We start from the raw sequence: 16,210 nt of genomic DNA, 5'->3' as shown, positions 1-16,210 counted from the left end.
AACAAAAATGCACGTTTTAAATAAGTAATTGAAGTATAATTCATGTATTTTAGTTTTTTCGATACTTTGGAGCTAATGTTAGCAACCAAAATTTTCTCAGTTATTTTGGTTTCCCGCTATCTGAACGGATAAAAAAATTCGTTGGAAATGTTTGTATGCTGAAGGTGATCAAGAAATTCTGATAGTGAGGGCAAATACAATGCTTAATTGTCGTGAAACCCCTTAGGACAATCTCTACTACTTATTAAGACTGCAATAGTAGTCGGCCATTCCGCGTTCTGCCCATTCCGTGTTCTGCCTTTCCGATTCCCTCCTCCCTCGCACAGTCCATTCCTATGTTGTGTGCCTTTCCGATTCCCTCCTCCCTCGCACAGTCCATTCCTATGTTGTGTGCCTTTCCGATTCCCTCCTCCCCGCGCACAGTCCATTCCTATGTTGTGTGCCTTTCCGATTCCCTCCTCCCCGCGCACAGTCCATTCCTATGTTGTGCATTCTCATTCCCCTCCCTGTAAAGCCCATTCTCATTCCCCCGTACAGCCGACGCCTAGCTAAAATTAAAAAAATACACATGGCCCCAAGGGGATTCGAACCCACGACCTCTCAAACAAATAATAGCAGTAGCTACCACTACACCACATATGTGTTTATGTCTACATCTATAACAGAAAATACATCTACTATATCTCTCCCCAAGTCCACCTGCTACCCTTGCACAATGCGTGTAGTAGATAAGTATCACCGAGATTCTTCAAATATATTTTTGGATGGAGGGAGTAGTATTTAAAGAAGAGCCTTGGATGCAATTTCTTTTGTTTGAATAATGTTTTCAACTTAAATTTCTTTTTTGTATGCGTGATATTTATTCTTCGTAATATTTTTTCCATAGATCTGACTTGTGAGTCATTTTTATAAACCAACGTCAAACATGAATCCATGTTTCTTACTTGAAAACCCCGAACAAACACCATTAGCAGGAGGCACTCGTGTTGGGGTCGCTCATCGACGACAAGAAAAACTTGGCGATTGTCAGTTCGACCTCTAGAAACAGTTCTACGTGGCCGCATGTGCCGCTATGTACGACAAGCTCCGGCGTAGCCCGCCGCTTGGACGCGGTGCAGAGCGGCTGCTCCGCGCTGTCCATCGTCAAGCAGGGGGACCTCATGGTCGTCGCCAACGTCGGCGACTCTTGGATTGTTCTGGGCACCGCATTCGACGACGACGCCATCACGTCGTCCAGCTCATCGTCCACCTGAAGCCCAACCTGACACGTAAGTCGCTACTGACTGGCCATGAATTCTTGTGCGCTGAGACGATGACCGTTGCTTACGTTGTACGAGTGTCCTCGAACACGATGTATGTAGAGGAGTAGCGCATCCGGTGGTGCAACGGCCAGGGGTACTACCTTGCTGATGAGCCCGGGGAGCACTCGTTTTACAGCCCAGCCAAGAGTTATCAGTACTCGATATGTCGTGCGCGTTCGACGACTACTATATCGAGGACTGTGGCGTCATCTTGGCGCCAGAGGTGACGCAGAGGAGGACCGACAACAATGACCAGTTCGTCATCCTCGCCACCGTTGGGGTAGCTTTTGTGTTGGCTTGCCTTTAATTCTCTTCGCAAACACACACTTGCCTTTTTGTTTAAGCAAAAGTGTACGGTGGTACGTGTCTGATGACTAACGATGTACAAGGGAATTTCTTCCGGTATGTGTGAAATGTGCTCTCCAATGATGAGACCATGCAAATCGTGACATATATCGAAGTCTGCATGATACTGATGGTTGCAATGTAGTGGTGAAACAGATAGATTATAAATAACAAAATTTATGTATGGCCAGAATCATAAATTGATTATGAAACATTTTCTTATAACGGTATAACACACATTTTGTATATAAGTTATCGTAGTATACTGGTATTATATATTCCCGTTGCAGGGCATTCAGCTAGTAATAGTTGATCCAAGGATGCATGTGTTTTTTTTTATGTTGGCTGTATACCCTTGGTTTCTTAGTTGGCATAAGGTTAACTATATAGACATCAAACAGACGTGTTGCGTACTCCAATCACAAGCAGCAATTTCGAAAGCATATAAAATGTAATTTATTTAGCATTGTTAAAGAAAGACCTTCAAAACCAAAGGATATAAACCACCAATGCTAGAGCTCGATAAATCATATAAAATTTAATAGCAAACCATGTAAAATTTAATTTAGCATTGTTGGGGCTCTCTCAACAAGAGACAACACCTCCAAAAATAAATGTATGCTGTAATTGTGGCAAGCACACGGTATTCTTTAGTAAAAGGCGAAAGAATAGTTCGCTTTGTGCTTGCCACACAGCTGCTTGTGATACATGGGTAGCCACTGCTCCTATTGTATAAACTGCGACCAACCTTGTCCTTTTTCCGCTGGCGAGATGGTACTAAACCGTAATACCTATCTGGCGTTAGTCGTTTAGAGCCTTTGCCATCGCCGCTTCTCTTCCCCGCGCGTCTCTCCATAAAAGCCCACTTGGGCCCTAGCCCAGCGAGGTTATCAGTTTTAAGCCCACCTGTGCTCGGGCTTTGCCATTGTCGTAGCTTCCTTTCTCGCCTAGTGGCTGTTAGCAGAATAGGGGCAGGCATCAGCTCCGATTTAAAGAGAGAGAGAGATCCGATTTTGCAAAGTCTAGGAAAAAATATCCGTTTTCAGAATTAGCTTGAAAAAACAAGGACCTTTTTGCAAAGTCAAGAAGTCAAACTTTTGTAATATCTGTACATGGTGTTTGGATTAAGGGACTAAATTTTAGTCCTGCCACATCAAGTATTTGATCCTTCATCATGCACGCCATCGAAGGCCGGGAGAGCCTCCGGTTGAAATGTCCTAGGACTTGAGCCTATAAGATCATATTAGCAGTTCAATTATATGATCAGTCGAAACACTGTTTTGCATTACATATTGTATTGTCTACATAGTAAAGTTTGAATATAGATACGAGGTTAGATAAGATGCTGAAGATAGCCTAAAGGACACGTGGCTGGCATCATCTTAGATTTTTTTTCTTCTAATTGGATATATCTACAAAAGACGTATTGGTAGATCCAAGTATATGACCTCCCCGAAAGCTGACAATGTGTTTTTATATCTAATAAAATTGAAGTTTCCAGAGATACCTCATTCTCGTTGGATGAATTGGAGGCTATCGGGCCATCGTATGCGAAAGATATAAATAAATAATCAGCTAGTTCTGAAACTTGTTAAGAGTCAAAAGATTGATCTGCGCGACTGTGCTGTGACACGCGAATTCATGAATGTCCGTAATTTAACTCTTTTTCTTTGCAAGTTTAACACGTCAATCAGATGCCAACAGGAATGATCACAAATTCGCAGTGGAAGCTAAGTCGAATACTGTTTCTGGTTTGCACGTATTAAAATGGAAGAAACATGGCAAAATAATCAGTAGATTTCGAATTCCAACATGCAATAGCTGTTTATTAGCTGCATTTGAGGTGTGGGGTGCTAAACTGCTAATAATAAATTAATTTAATTTGCTGTGACTTGCAGTGCCTCTAAATCGATCGAGACGAAGATTCTATGCAAAAAAAAAAAAAAGGTTTAGGAGGCCTGGCCGAATTAATGTTTGGCTGAACTTAGTTTACGACATGTTTTATGCAAGCGTTTCCAGGTATTTTCCCCATGATGGATTTGAATTACCTTGTGCAGTGTAGCCTGTTATAAAATCTAGCTCTGTGGTAACTACGACACGACGGTCGTAATTTGTCTATGCAAATGCTCCAGGTTGTTTGTTTGCATATGACGGCACACCTTGGTGATGACTGATGACGACCTACCGTTGAATGTCCTCCAAAACATTTTGAGGCTCGCGCGTGATTGATTGCTAGTGTTTATTTTAACCTAGCATGAAGAAAATGTTCCGATATACTTGCATTCCAACCTGCGGTCGCTAACTTCTTGTTCTACTTCGGATGGGTACTGTGTAGCCGCATGCTTAAGGGCCGTTTGATCGGAGGGCTAAAAACTAGTTCCTTTATTTTAGTCTCATTTATAGGATTCTGCATTTTAGTCTTATCTTGTATAGAGTGATTTCTCAAACCAAACACATCATTAGTATCTAAATTGTCAAACGACAGGACTACAAAAGGGATTAAATTGTTTTAGTCCCTAATCTATCAAGTGATGACTAAAAGGGACTAAATCATATTAACTCTATCTTTGCTCCTTATTTATTTTAGTTACGCTAATGACGGGAGGATGTTAAAGAGCATTTTTGTCTTCTTATGAGTTTATTTAGTGTGTTCTTAATACTTTTAGTCACTAAAACCAAAAAAAGATAGGGACAAAACTTGAGTCTCTAACTAAAGGAACTAAAGAGGGTCTTAATTTGTATTACACCTGACACATGTTGCACTGCTAATTTTGGTTTGTAGGTTTTCTTTGGAACGCCAGAATTTCACACGAATCTTTACTACTCTATTAAGAAGGGAGTGTCAGCGTCCACAGCTAAGGTGCCCCCGCCTCCCCCCGTGCGTGCCCCCGCCTCCCCCCAGTCCGCCCACGCCGCGAGCCCCCGCCTCCCCCCGCGCGTGCCCCCGCCTCCCCCCAGTCCGCCCACGCCGCTCAGCGTAGACCGCCCCCGCTCCCGCCCGCCCGACCTCCGGATTCCTCGCCGCAAACCGCCCGCCACCTCCGCCCGCCAACGCCGCCCGCCCGACCTCCAGAATCGTAGCCACAGCGCGATTCGCGGAAGGATTTGGAGGGGGGCGACGCAATCCGTTCGCCGCGGCTACCAACAATCTCGAGCCCCCTCCCCCTGCTGCAATCCCGTCCGTCGCGCCGTGACCACCGCATAATCCGCCGGGGAGTCCCTGAAGCCTCTGTTAGATTTCGCGAGGGATAAGATTGGTGGCGCCGTTAGGGAGGCGGAGGTGCGGCTCATGGCCATCGCAGGGCTGCGCCTGCTCGAGGAGCGCGCCCAGGAGGCGATCTTAGCGTCTTGCAGGGATGTTCTACGAGCCTCTGGGTTCCGGTTCGAGGACGCGTGGGCCAAGGTGATCCTAGGTACTGCTTGTCCCTTGTCATTTTCTGCCACCTCGGGCAAGTCACTATACTTTAGCTGTAAAATGCTCGGTCGCTGATTGCACTATGGATAGGGGATTGGATGCTTAAGCTCTAAAATGCTCGGTCTGATTGCATTGTGGCAAGTAAATTGGGTTTTTTAAATTAGACGACCAATAATGCAATGAATTGGAAATGCTAACTGATTCCAGGTGTGTTGTGTATGTAAAGAGAGTGCCAATTGTTGCAGGTTTGTTGTTGCAAATCTGCATCAGATGTGAGTCGATGGATTTAGAAATGACTAGCAGAAATATGTAGCGGAGATGCAGCTTTAGGGTATTCCTAGATGACACTTCTGTTTGTTGAGTAAGAAAAAAACTAGAATCAAAATGACAGCATGCAGCAATTTATAACAATCTACGCAGGGGGTATGGTGTTTAAAAGTGCCTTTTGTATCATTAGCTGTTACACTTGGTGGTTCTTCTTTTACAGGCTCGGATAAAGGTGTATATGCTTGGGTTGCGGCAAATTATGCTCTTGGAAGGCTTGGAGGGGATCCTAACAAAACCGTTGGAATAATTAAACTTGGGGGCGCTTCAGCTCAGGTTCAGCGATGAGTGCATACACAGTTTATGATCTTGCATCTTGTTTAGCTACAGTACATGCTAATGAGTCCATGATACTGTACTAACATTGAAAAGGGCTCACTTGAAATTATGATTTCTTTAAACTTTATAAATGCCTTCAGTAATATAGGAATACAAGATGGTCAAATTCCACTTGTGTTTTTTTTTATGTCAATACATATAATAGTTTTTTCTGGTAATATTCCAAACATATTTTTCTTTACGAAAGTAACTGTTGCTGTTTTGTTTCAGCTTACTTTGTTTCTGATGAAGCACTTCCACCCAAACTGTCATATAATAGCTTACCTCATTGCAGTTGCAAGACTGGAACAACCGACTACCATTCAATGTTGCAAGTGATTTCTATTCTCAAGAAGCTACGAGCGAAAATTTTGTGTCTCAAGTATGGATGCCTATGTTTTTTTGGATTAATTGAAATGCCTTTCATCATCTATGACTATGCATATGTTTTTCAGGCAATACTTGGTAATACTCGAGCATCAGAGATCATAAAGCTTGCTCCTTTTTTGGCTCCATTTACCAGTCGAGTCAAAATATTCACTGTAAGCTATTGCTAATCTATTGTGTAATTAGTGCTGAATAAGACAGGTGCGTACTGGTTCAAATAGTACAAATTGCTTGAAAACCATAGCTAGCAGCTTAAATAAAGTGGTGAAAAGAATGCACAGATAGTAAAATTCAGGAGTAAACTCCGTACCATTTGTGAGGATTGAGGAAACAAACATCTGAGATAGCACAAAATAAAAAACACTTTACACCTGTTGCTGTTGAATATTTTCTTTTGGTTCAATGATGTAGGATTTATTTGCTCCATGAGTGTGTGGCATAAATTCACTTATAGCCTAAAGCTCTGCATTGTTCTTCTATTTTTTTGAGAAGCATGTATGAATGTTGACAAATTTGCATTCATTAAACTTTTGTCAGCTGAGATATTCCCAAATAAGATTGATACATCTTCTAAAACAATGTCTTGAACTTTTTTTCACTTTCTGCGAGCAATCCCAATTAACGTTTTCTAGACAATCAACATCACATTCTGCATTGACAAGACAACGGTTCAAAATAAGAAGTCGACTTTTGGAAGATGCTTTTGATCAGCTAAGTTTTCTTTCTGAAGATCTCAAAGGACCGGTATGATGACATTCTCTTATCTTTCCTCGTGGGTTTAACACGTGACACATTCTGCTAAAGTGCTAACATCACGTCCTGCCGTCGGAGAGCAGCCACAACAACCGCGGTGCTGCGGAGGACGCCTCCGCGCTCGCCAACTCCCTTGGCGTGCTTTGCAAGGCCTGCAAGCTTGAGGTGCGTCTACTTGTTCACTCACTTGACTCACACACAACTTGTTTTGTTTCTACAACATATATCCAAAACAAGACGAGGTATGCTCGCCGCATTTTTGTTTCAGAAGCTTCAGTCAAACTGGAGAGATAGGTGTTTGGCATTCTCTTTTAGAAGCCCCATTTGATTTGGCAAATGCAGACATTGCCTTGGAGTCCATTTTAGGATCTTGGAGCATGCCATGAGGTGTTCAACAATGTGTATCATTACCTTAATCTATGCTAACAATAAGAAGGCACAGTTTGGTTTGCAGGCTCTATTTCCCGTTTCATTTGTTCTTCACTTGTAAAAAAATAAAGCGGTTCCTATAAAATCTTTATACAATTTCTATAAAATTCCTGCAAAGTAACACTTATGATTTTGAGACTGTTTGTCATAACCAGATTTGTTTTCTTCCTTTAGCAGGCGGCTATACCTATCTCTACCATCATGAATAGAGAGAGAGATAGATAGAGAGAGAGGAATTCCATTGAGAGCTTAATGATTGTTATCAAAGAAATCGGGTTTGTCTAAGTGCTGAAAGTGCAAACTCTGATTTCCATCAGCACTTGACCATGTCACCAAGGTTTCATTGTTATAGAGCTACCAGGCGGCCTTCTCCTTTTGTGCAACACACAGTTGCCATGTTTGAGGATGATCTTGGCTGCTGCTGCAAATTGATTCTAGAACTAGAACAACTTGCCCAAATGAAGGATGGCAAGGCCTTTGCTGAATCTTTGGAGTCTCTGTCAAATGTTATGTGTAATGTTCATGACTATCTAATCCATGTGGCATTAAGGTAAATCTTACACATAGTGGATGATAACCATCATAGCTACTTGTCTGCTGGGAATGCTAAGTTCACAAATCAACTTCTTCAAACTTGTCTGCTGGGAATGCTAAGTTCACTCACAGTCTCCTTTCCCAGAGTTGCTAGCTTATGTCCATCATTTTAACTTCCTATTTGCAATTATAAAAAAATGTGACCTGCTGCGTATCAGAATTGCAAACATGAAGTTAAATCCCTCATGTGCATTATGTTTTCTCCCCTCTAATATATTGTAAACGGGGAATGTCCCTGTTTGGAAACTACACATCTTGGCATGTTCGTTTATGATGAACATTCTTGTTTGTCCAGGTGGAACATTTTCATCAGTATGCTGAAACGACAGTGGAAACTCAGTATCTGAATGATCGAAGGCGCAGGGGTGGAGTAGTCATTTTCTCAAGACAAAATAAAAGAGATGGAGCTAAGCGAGAAGCAACTGACAGAACAGTCCATCCGATGTTACATCTAACACCTCCAGGCCAGCCACCAACGTTGGCTGCAGCGAGAATGGTAGCAAACCAACCACAGCAAACTTCATTCCCTACTGTAGCAACTTTCCCAATCTCTTATCCAACTGTTCTACTGCCTTCTGTTTTGCCTCCCATCCAAGCACACAAACCAGTCCTGCTCCACACCAACCAACCCTTTCAGTTCATTTTGTCTTACTGCTTGCACTTTGTGTTAATCTTTGGTCATTGTGACTGATTGTTGGTTTTCAGGAATTAGTTTACTTCCTGCCTTATTTTGGCTATTGTTTTTCCAAATAATTATACTCCAGCCTCCAGGTTTCCCTTATCTATACTACTACTTAATTGTGTAGTGTAGGCGTCCACAGGTGCTTGTTCTGTCGGTTCCCTCTGCCCACCCACCGCTCCTCTGCTCCCCGCCATCCACGCGACGCCGAGCCGCCATCAACGTCGATCCTCTATAATGATTGAAGCATATCTCTACTACTCTATAAGTCTGCAGTGTAGGCGTCTACACCCCGACACCCTCTCGCCCGTGCTCCGTTGATCCCGTGGTACTCGCCCCAGCCTCCGTCAACCCCGCTCTCTATTGATGGAAGGACGCAATCCAGGGATTGCCTCCACGGCAGATCCCACCATCCTCGCCCCGCTTGCTCTCCGCCATCCTCGCTCCCACCATCCATAAGGCAACACCATGCCCCCACTCCTCTACCATCCACGCCATCCTCGCCCCACGCTCGCCCGCACACCTCGTCATCCTTGCCCTCCTCCGCGCAGGTCCTCGGTGCCCCTTCCCCCACCCCTGTCGTCCCTGCATATTCGGATCCGGGGTTCGCTCGGGTTGCCTCGCCTCGCCGCGGACCCACCATGGCGGCCAGGGAGATGCTTGCGGCCTACTGGGTGAGTTGCTCGATCTTCGCCGCCGTTTCTTCCTCGAGACTCTTGACGTTTGCACTGGAGTCGCCGCTGCTCTGTAGTCACCAAGACACAGAAGTGAGGTCCTGTAGTCCTGTGGGAAAAAAAGGACATGGTGTGCATACCTCTGCAACCTTATAACACATATTTTTATGTTCCCGTTGCAACGCACGGGCACTCACCTAGTGATATATGAATTTCACAAGGACTAATTAAAAAACACATAAAAAATATAGGATTTAGAAAAAAATATTCTTTGATTCAAAGAAGGCCGCAGATTGTATGTTATTTCACACCCTTTAGACCGATTCGGTGATTAGAGATCACAGAGGGTTAGAGGGGATTGAGAGAGAAATTAGTAACCAAACTAACCTCCGTGATAAAATAATTCTAAGAGCTGGTTTGGTGATAAAATAATTGAAGAGGGTTCTTTTTTTTATGGACCCACTCTATTTTTTTTGTTCATCAAATCAGTCCTTACAATGTGGAGGCTCTGCGACGATCAATGAATCTGCGTCTGGTGTGCAGCGCTCCATTGCATGCTTCTCTTGAAGTCGGTGGGTTTAGGCTTGTAAACTTGCGTCCTACCCAAAGGGCATGAGGACGGCATGTTAGGCCAAGCACTTGAGCTGTCAAAGCCGCACCGTAGCCACAAATAAGAAATAATAAATCGGGGCCGGCCGTTTCCCAATCATTGGGCATGATTTGCACTGGCCTCTAGTGACCTTTTTCTGACGCCTCTCGTCTCGCGCTAATGATAGCACATGACGGCCAAACTAGAAAACCTACCGTATATACGCATGCGTTCGCAATAAGTTGATGCGCTGCCTTCGTACAAATTAAAGTGTTCAGTTGATCAGTTCATCAATCATCATGGTGTTAGCTAGCCCTCGCTGGTCTGCCAACAGTTCCTTGCCGTTGCCACTTGTTTTGTTTAGGTTCCAGGTACGTACGTCTGGTGATGCCAGGGCAGAAAAGGAGTTTCTTTTCTTTGGGCTACGCTTGTGTGCACAGCACGCGTCAGAGGCAATCAGGCCCATTTGCCTCTGACGCGAGACTCCTCCTCGATCCCTCTCCCAGACGACCCATGTGCCGGCCGGGCCTCGCAATAATTCTCGCCGACGTTCCACTTCCACGGCTATATATACGCACGCACGCATCCTCCACATCTTCCTCCTACAGCTAGCTAATCGCTGAGCTCAGCTCCACACTCTTCGTCGTCACCCAGACCCAGCCACCACACCCACCTCTAGCTACCTCACATGGGCCGTCTCGAGGTGCTCACGGCGACGGACCGCCTGCTGCCGCGCTCGGCGTGCCGGTACCAGAGGCTGCTCGGCGGCGGCACGTCGCCACCGCCGCCGCAGCCGATGAGCGGGAGCGTCGTCAGGGCGAGGCGGCCGCTGCGGCTGCGGAGGAGGGCGTGCAAGGCGGCGGGGAGGTGGTGGGGCGCCAGCGCCACCACCACGACGACGGCCAGCGGCAAGCGCCTGCGCCCCCTGCGCCTGGTGCGGCTGCTGCTCCTGCTCCCCGCGCGCCGGGTGGCCGCGCTGGTCGCGGAGCTCGTGCGGCGGCTGGCGGCGGCGGAGGCCGCCGCGGACTGCCCCGCCATCGTCTTCTCCTCTCAGTGGGGGCTCCCCGTGCTGTCGCACTCCGCCAGCTGCCGGAGCTCCAGGCTGCGGGCCCTGTACCTCGACAGGAACCTCTCCGCCGGCACCGGCTCCCCGTGCTGATCCCGGCCGAGACCAGGCGCCACTGGTTAGCCGGCGGCAGCCTCGTAGGCTCGTACTAAAAGTAAATCACGTATGGGTATGGCTTCTCTGTTACACTGTTAGTAGACGCCATGCATGCACATGGATGGCTATCTATCTATCTATCTTGCAACACTGTACTGTACCCTCCAAGTACTATTTGCGAACGTTTTGAAACAATGGCAACATGCTGCGATCATGTGTCTTGAATGGATGAAAAAAGGAAGAAGAAGCCGTGCTGTACATTTCTCTCTTTAACTCCTTGTCTCCTTGGAGACGTCAGCACCGTTCTCAAGTCCGAACTCTGGGAAGCACATGCATGTGTACCCTGAACGAGCAAACGGGACCAATTTAGAAGATCATGGATTGTTGGCCTGAATCTAGACCTGTAGACGTTGACGAGTACATCAGCAGGCACCGGCCGTTCCAACAACCGAACCACTGCACTGTCTGCACGGGACGAACTTCATCGATCTCCGTCACAGTCACAGCGTAGCTGACCAAACAATGCATGAGTATGGGCCGGAGCGGTGAGATTCTTACAATGCAGCTACCCGGGATTGCTGGGACCAAATCCCTGACCAGCCGGTTCGGTTAGACCAATCCAGAAGAGAATTAAAAGAGATTAAATATCCTTCTAATTCGGGAAGAGATTAGTGGGCCTATAATAGGCGAAAAGATCCAGAAGTTGGGGGCCGCGGCTGGCTGTTGGCCTAATAAAGGCCCATCTCTAACGATCAGTTACAGCGTAGTCGAACAATGCGTTCTATCTGCCGTGTCCTTTTCTTTTTCTTTTTCTTTTTCCAACCAGCAAAGCCGAAGGGTGTTAGTTGGACTTGGACATCAGCACCGGGTCGAGCTCCGCCTTCTCGTACGCCAACGTCCCATGCACGCAGCGCAGGCGTGGGAGCAGGACAGCAGGTGGGCTGGTTGCTGCTCCAACGGTGAACGGCAGAGCAGCAGGTTCTCAGCACTTCGGTTTCTTTGGGACTGGAGGACAAGCTTGGCACTTCGTTTGATGCACAGGAAATGCTTCACCTGCCGAAAAAACACGCAATAACAGATCTCTCATCTCTGAATACATACACGGTCGACCCAAACACTTTTTTGTTGTTTAAAATCGGAGTTGCTAAACAGTATCTATGTATTAAATTAAAGTTATGCAAACTTAGAACAACAGATGTGGCTGTAGTTTAGTGGTGAGAATTCCACGTTGTGGCCGTGGAGACCTGGGCTCGAATCCCAGCAGCCACACATCACTTTTTTTTGTTTTTTAATTAGCCATGCTGGACGGTATTTTTTTTTTGTTTTTAATTAGCCAGACTCTGTTGCAGGCTAAGTAAGCAAATATAGGCTTCGGAGTACTATTTTTGGACCACACATTTGTATTTCCATGTTCCGTTCAACAGTGCTGCACTGCTGCGGTAGTGCGGCAGGGAAGCACCGACGCACGCGACAGTCCGAGCAGCAATGGAGATTCAGACACGAGGACGTGGCCACGTAAACTAGACATAGCTTATGATATGTAAAATTTCCCTTAGTAACTCAATGTCTCTATTAAGCGACTTCATATCATTTCTCTTTTTTGACATCACATAGTCCCTCCCAATAGTAAGATTAAGACACTTGACTAAGTGATTCGTCGGAAAATGTGAACTACAGATTGTTCGATCCAAGTAATAATTTAGCTAAACATGTACATATTTTTTGAAGAATCAAGAGGGGAGGCTCCTACTGAGAATTTTATTAAAGAAGCGAAAAGAAAACGTTAAGACTTAGTCTTTTTACAAAAGTTAAAAAGAATTGGATTAGGAAGCACTACTCCTATGTCTGTCACAGACTCAGCCAATTCAGGATATAGGTGTCAAAGTTCCCCCGCGCTCTGTGTATGATCAACCGCAGCTCTTTACTGAATTCCTGTGTACAGCGATATACCGAAGGATCTTTGTTTGAAAACAGCCACTCGTTTCGGCTTTTCCAGATGCTCCATGTCATGAGAATAATAATCTCCATAGAGAAGGGGACGTTAAGCTGGTGGTTAAGGTTCGCTGATGCCTCCTCAGGATTGGAAGTTCTGGGCGGAGTTATGCCAATTGAGTTCCAGCAGGCTTTCGCGAAATTGCATCTGAGGAACAGATGATAGAGAGTTTCCTCTCTTTACCATATGCAGTTCTCCCAAGAATAAGAATCCAGCTCCATGTTTCTCCTTCTCAGCATATCTCTGGTATTTAGCCTATTTTAAGCCACAACCAATAGAAGACTTTATGCCTAGGCTGACATTTGCTTTTCCATAAGAGCCTGTAGATAGGGTGAACCTTCGTCTGGCCCATAAAAAATTTGTAAGCTTTTTGAGAGGAGAATTTGTCAGACCCCCAAATGTAGCGCCAACGGTCGTGGGCGTCACTGAGGACAATTTGCTCCCAAAACACCTTCAGCTCCAGATATTGATCATACACTTGTTTAGAGATAGGCAAATGAAAAAAACCATCAAATTGCTCCTGCTCTTTGGCCTCTTTAATAGTCAATTTTGTGTTTTTGACAAAGAAGAATAACTCTGGAAAATTATGCCTCGGGATGCTCTGACTCCACTGATCTTCCCAGAACGAAATTGATCTGACATTGCCAATAACAGGGAGAGCCAGTCCCTTAAAGTTGGGAAGAAGCTTGATCATGCTCTTCCACCAGAAAGAGCCAATGTTTCTATGACCAGGGAGACCACGGGACAAATAGTATTTATTCCAGATGAGATGCACCCAAGGTAAGTCACTGTTATTGAAAAATTTATGCAAGAATTTGATTAGAAGAGCCTCGTTCTAGGTTTCCAAGCGAAGAACCCCAGCCCACCATTCACTTTCCTCTGAGTAACCGCATTCCAAGCAATTAGAGGTGGCTTCTTGGAATTAATGTCATTTCCTCTCCACAGACAGTGCTTTCTGAACATAAACATACATATAGGGGGAGGTAGAGATTATCATGCACCAAGAAAAAAAAACTGGGACATACATTATGTGGGGTACATATAAGTAGCAAAAACAAACGGGAATATATAAGCAACAAATACGATACTCATATTTCACATCTATCTGACGCGCACCATGATCGAATGAAACCTACAGTCGCTTGAGGAGCATGGGGAGCCCATGCCTTGGGCGCAGGGTGATCAAGTCCATGGGCGCGTGGACGTATTTCGGGGACAGCTCGAGTGCAAACCTCTGCAGGATCATGGCGACCACGGCCTTTGCCTCGATCATGGCGAAGTTCTGGCCGATGCACGACCTTGGCCCGCTGGAGAAGGACAGCAGCGCGTTGGGGTGCTTGGCCGCCCTCGTCACCCCGTTCTCGAACCTCTCCGGCCTGAACTCGCCGGCGTCCTCGCCCCAGACCTCCTTGTCGCGGTGGATCGTGGCAATCGGAATGGTCAGGATCGCGCCCTCGGGTACCCGGATGCCCCCGAGGTCGAGATCTGAGCCCGCCTTCCTCTGGATCAGGGACACCGGGCCGTACAGCCGCAGGGTCTCCAGGAGGAACATGTTGACAAGCTTCAGCCTGTTGAGCGCGTCGCCGGTGGGGACCTCGTCGTCGTCGCCGCACTCCCGCCTGACCTCGTCCCGGAGCCTGTGCTGCCACTCCGGGTGCGTGCTCAGCAGGAAGGTGGCCCAGGTGAGCAGGTGCGACGTGGTGTCGTGGCCGGCGAAGAAGAAGGTCTTGCACTCGTCGACGATCTCGTCCATGCTCAGCGTGGTCAGCGCCATCTCGCCATGGTGCTCCGGTGGCGGCGCGCACGCCTCCAGCATGAGCCCGAGCAGGTCGTTCCCGTAACCGCCGGCGGTGTCCTTGCTGGCGAGGCGGGCCTCGATGATGCCCATGAGCATGGCCCTCACCTGCCTGTCCAGCTTCCGTGTCCTGACATTCTTCTTGGTCGGGAGGTACTTGAGAGCTGGGATCTGGACGTTGAAAATGGTCGAGAACGCGATGTGCTGCAGCTCCCTCTGCGCCAGGAAGACCCGCTTCCCCTCGCTGTAGCTGCTCCCAAACGCGGTGTGCGAGATGACATCGGCGGTGAGCTCCTCGAAGCGGCTGCTCAGCTCGACCTCCACGTGGCCGTGGCCGTGACCGTCGCGCCCGCTCTCCTCCTTCTGCAGCTGTGCGTCCCACTCGGAGATCATCGAGCGAGCGCAGTCGGACATGGTCGCCGTCATCAGCTTGAGCTTGTCCATGTTGAAGGCCGGGTGCACGACCTTGCGGTGGCGCTTCCAGTCGTCGCCGTCGGTGAGGACGAGGCCCTTGCCGAGCAGGCGGGAGATGTGCGGGTTCATGAGGTTCTTGGGGTAGAGGCCGGTGCGGTCGAAGAGCACCTGCCTGACCACGTTCACGTCCGCCACGCACACGTTCGGCCTCGCGCCGGTCCAGTACACGAACGTCCGCCCTGCAGCCATGCACGGCCGGCGTCGTAGGTAAGAATTAAGATGGAAAGCGATCGAGCGCCGACGAAGTTAAGAAGCGGCTGTGACAAGGCTGCACTGCACGTACCGTAGAGCGCGATCCATTTGCGGAGATGGGGCTGCACCATGGGGATGAAGTCGTGGTCGTCGACGTCCAGCGTGACGGCGGCGCCCTCGCCGCGGAGCCGCTTGATCTCGCCGAGGCTCCCGGTGAAGAACGTGTAGGGCGGCCCGCGCACGCCCTGCGCGCGGAGCCTCCGGGTGATGGCGTAAGGACGCCACACGAGGTGAACCAGCGCGTTGAACGCCCACGACGCCAGCACGGCCGCGACGGCCGCCGCCACCATCCAGGCCAGTCCCATGGCTCGCGCGCGGTCACTGCCGATCGAGCTGCCGCCTGCCTCTCTCAGTCAGATCGGGGTCTGCACAAATAACTGCCGCTGCGCTAACTAGGTCGCTTGGTTTTCTTGCTGGGTTGAAGGGAAGCTCTGGTTTTGCTGCTGACGCTTGAAGGAATGAGAAGGTGAGGTTTTTTGTGTGGAATGTTGCCGCTGGTTGAGTCTCCTATTTATACCGTGTTGCGTTCGTGGGTTTGACGTCCTAGTCACCAGGAAAACGTATCGGCACACGAGGATCGTCTGGTGACATCAGCGATGATGTCACGGAGGCGCGCCAGCTTCTGTGGTGTGAAATGTGAATGGTGTGTTTTTGCAGGGGAGTGGGATGGTGAAGCCGCGTCGCCCTTGAGGTTTTTGAAAGACCGTGTCAAATGTTCTTTATTAT

The 16,210-nt window shown here is 47.6% G+C and overlaps 1 protein-coding gene and 2 non-coding genes across 3 annotated transcripts; 1 reads left to right on the top strand and 2 right to left on the bottom strand.

Moving 5' to 3' along the window:
• Positions 1-2,225: 2,225 nt before the first annotated feature.
• On the bottom strand, positions 2,226-2,344 carry LOC111590993 (U5 spliceosomal RNA). The gene has a single exon (XR_004856759.1). It is a non-coding gene; the product is annotated as a U5 spliceosomal RNA (small nuclear RNA).
• Positions 2,345-12,167: 9,823 nt separating this feature from the next.
• Positions 12,168-12,239, top strand: TRNAH-GUG (transfer RNA histidin (anticodon GUG)). The gene has a single exon. It is a non-coding gene; the product is annotated as a tRNA-His (tRNA).
• A 1,771-nt stretch (positions 12,240-14,010) lies between these two features.
• Positions 14,011-15,951, bottom strand: LOC100279819 (putative cytochrome P450 superfamily protein). Its single transcript, NM_001152774.1, has 2 exons — positions 15,516-15,951; positions 14,011-15,411 (listed from the first exon to the last, which is right to left on the bottom strand). Exons 1-2 carry the CDS (start codon positions 15,787-15,789, stop codon positions 14,096-14,098), a joined length of 1,590 nt encoding a protein of 529 aa, NP_001146246.1. The 5' UTR covers positions 15,790-15,951; the 3' UTR covers positions 14,011-14,095.
• Positions 15,952-16,210: the final 259 nt, after the last annotated feature.

This window comes from Zea mays, chromosome 2, assembly GCF_902167145.1.
Source record: "Zea mays cultivar B73 chromosome 2, Zm-B73-REFERENCE-NAM-5.0, whole genome shotgun sequence".
In the NCBI taxonomy this organism is placed as follows: domain Eukaryota; kingdom Viridiplantae; phylum Streptophyta; class Magnoliopsida; order Poales; family Poaceae; genus Zea; species Zea mays.
This window is presented reverse-complemented; position numbering and strand designations above follow the sequence as displayed.

Bases quoted from the DNA above. Each gene is read 5' to 3' on its own strand.
- LOC100279819 (NM_001152774.1), bottom strand. From the start codon at position 15,789: ATGGGACTGGCCTGGATGGTGGCGGCGGCCGTCGCGGCCGTGCTGGCG. The intron at 15,412-15,515 runs GTACGTGCAGTG...GCATGGCTGCAG, and splicing joins CAAATGGATCGCGCTCTACG to GGCGGACGTTCGTGTACTGG.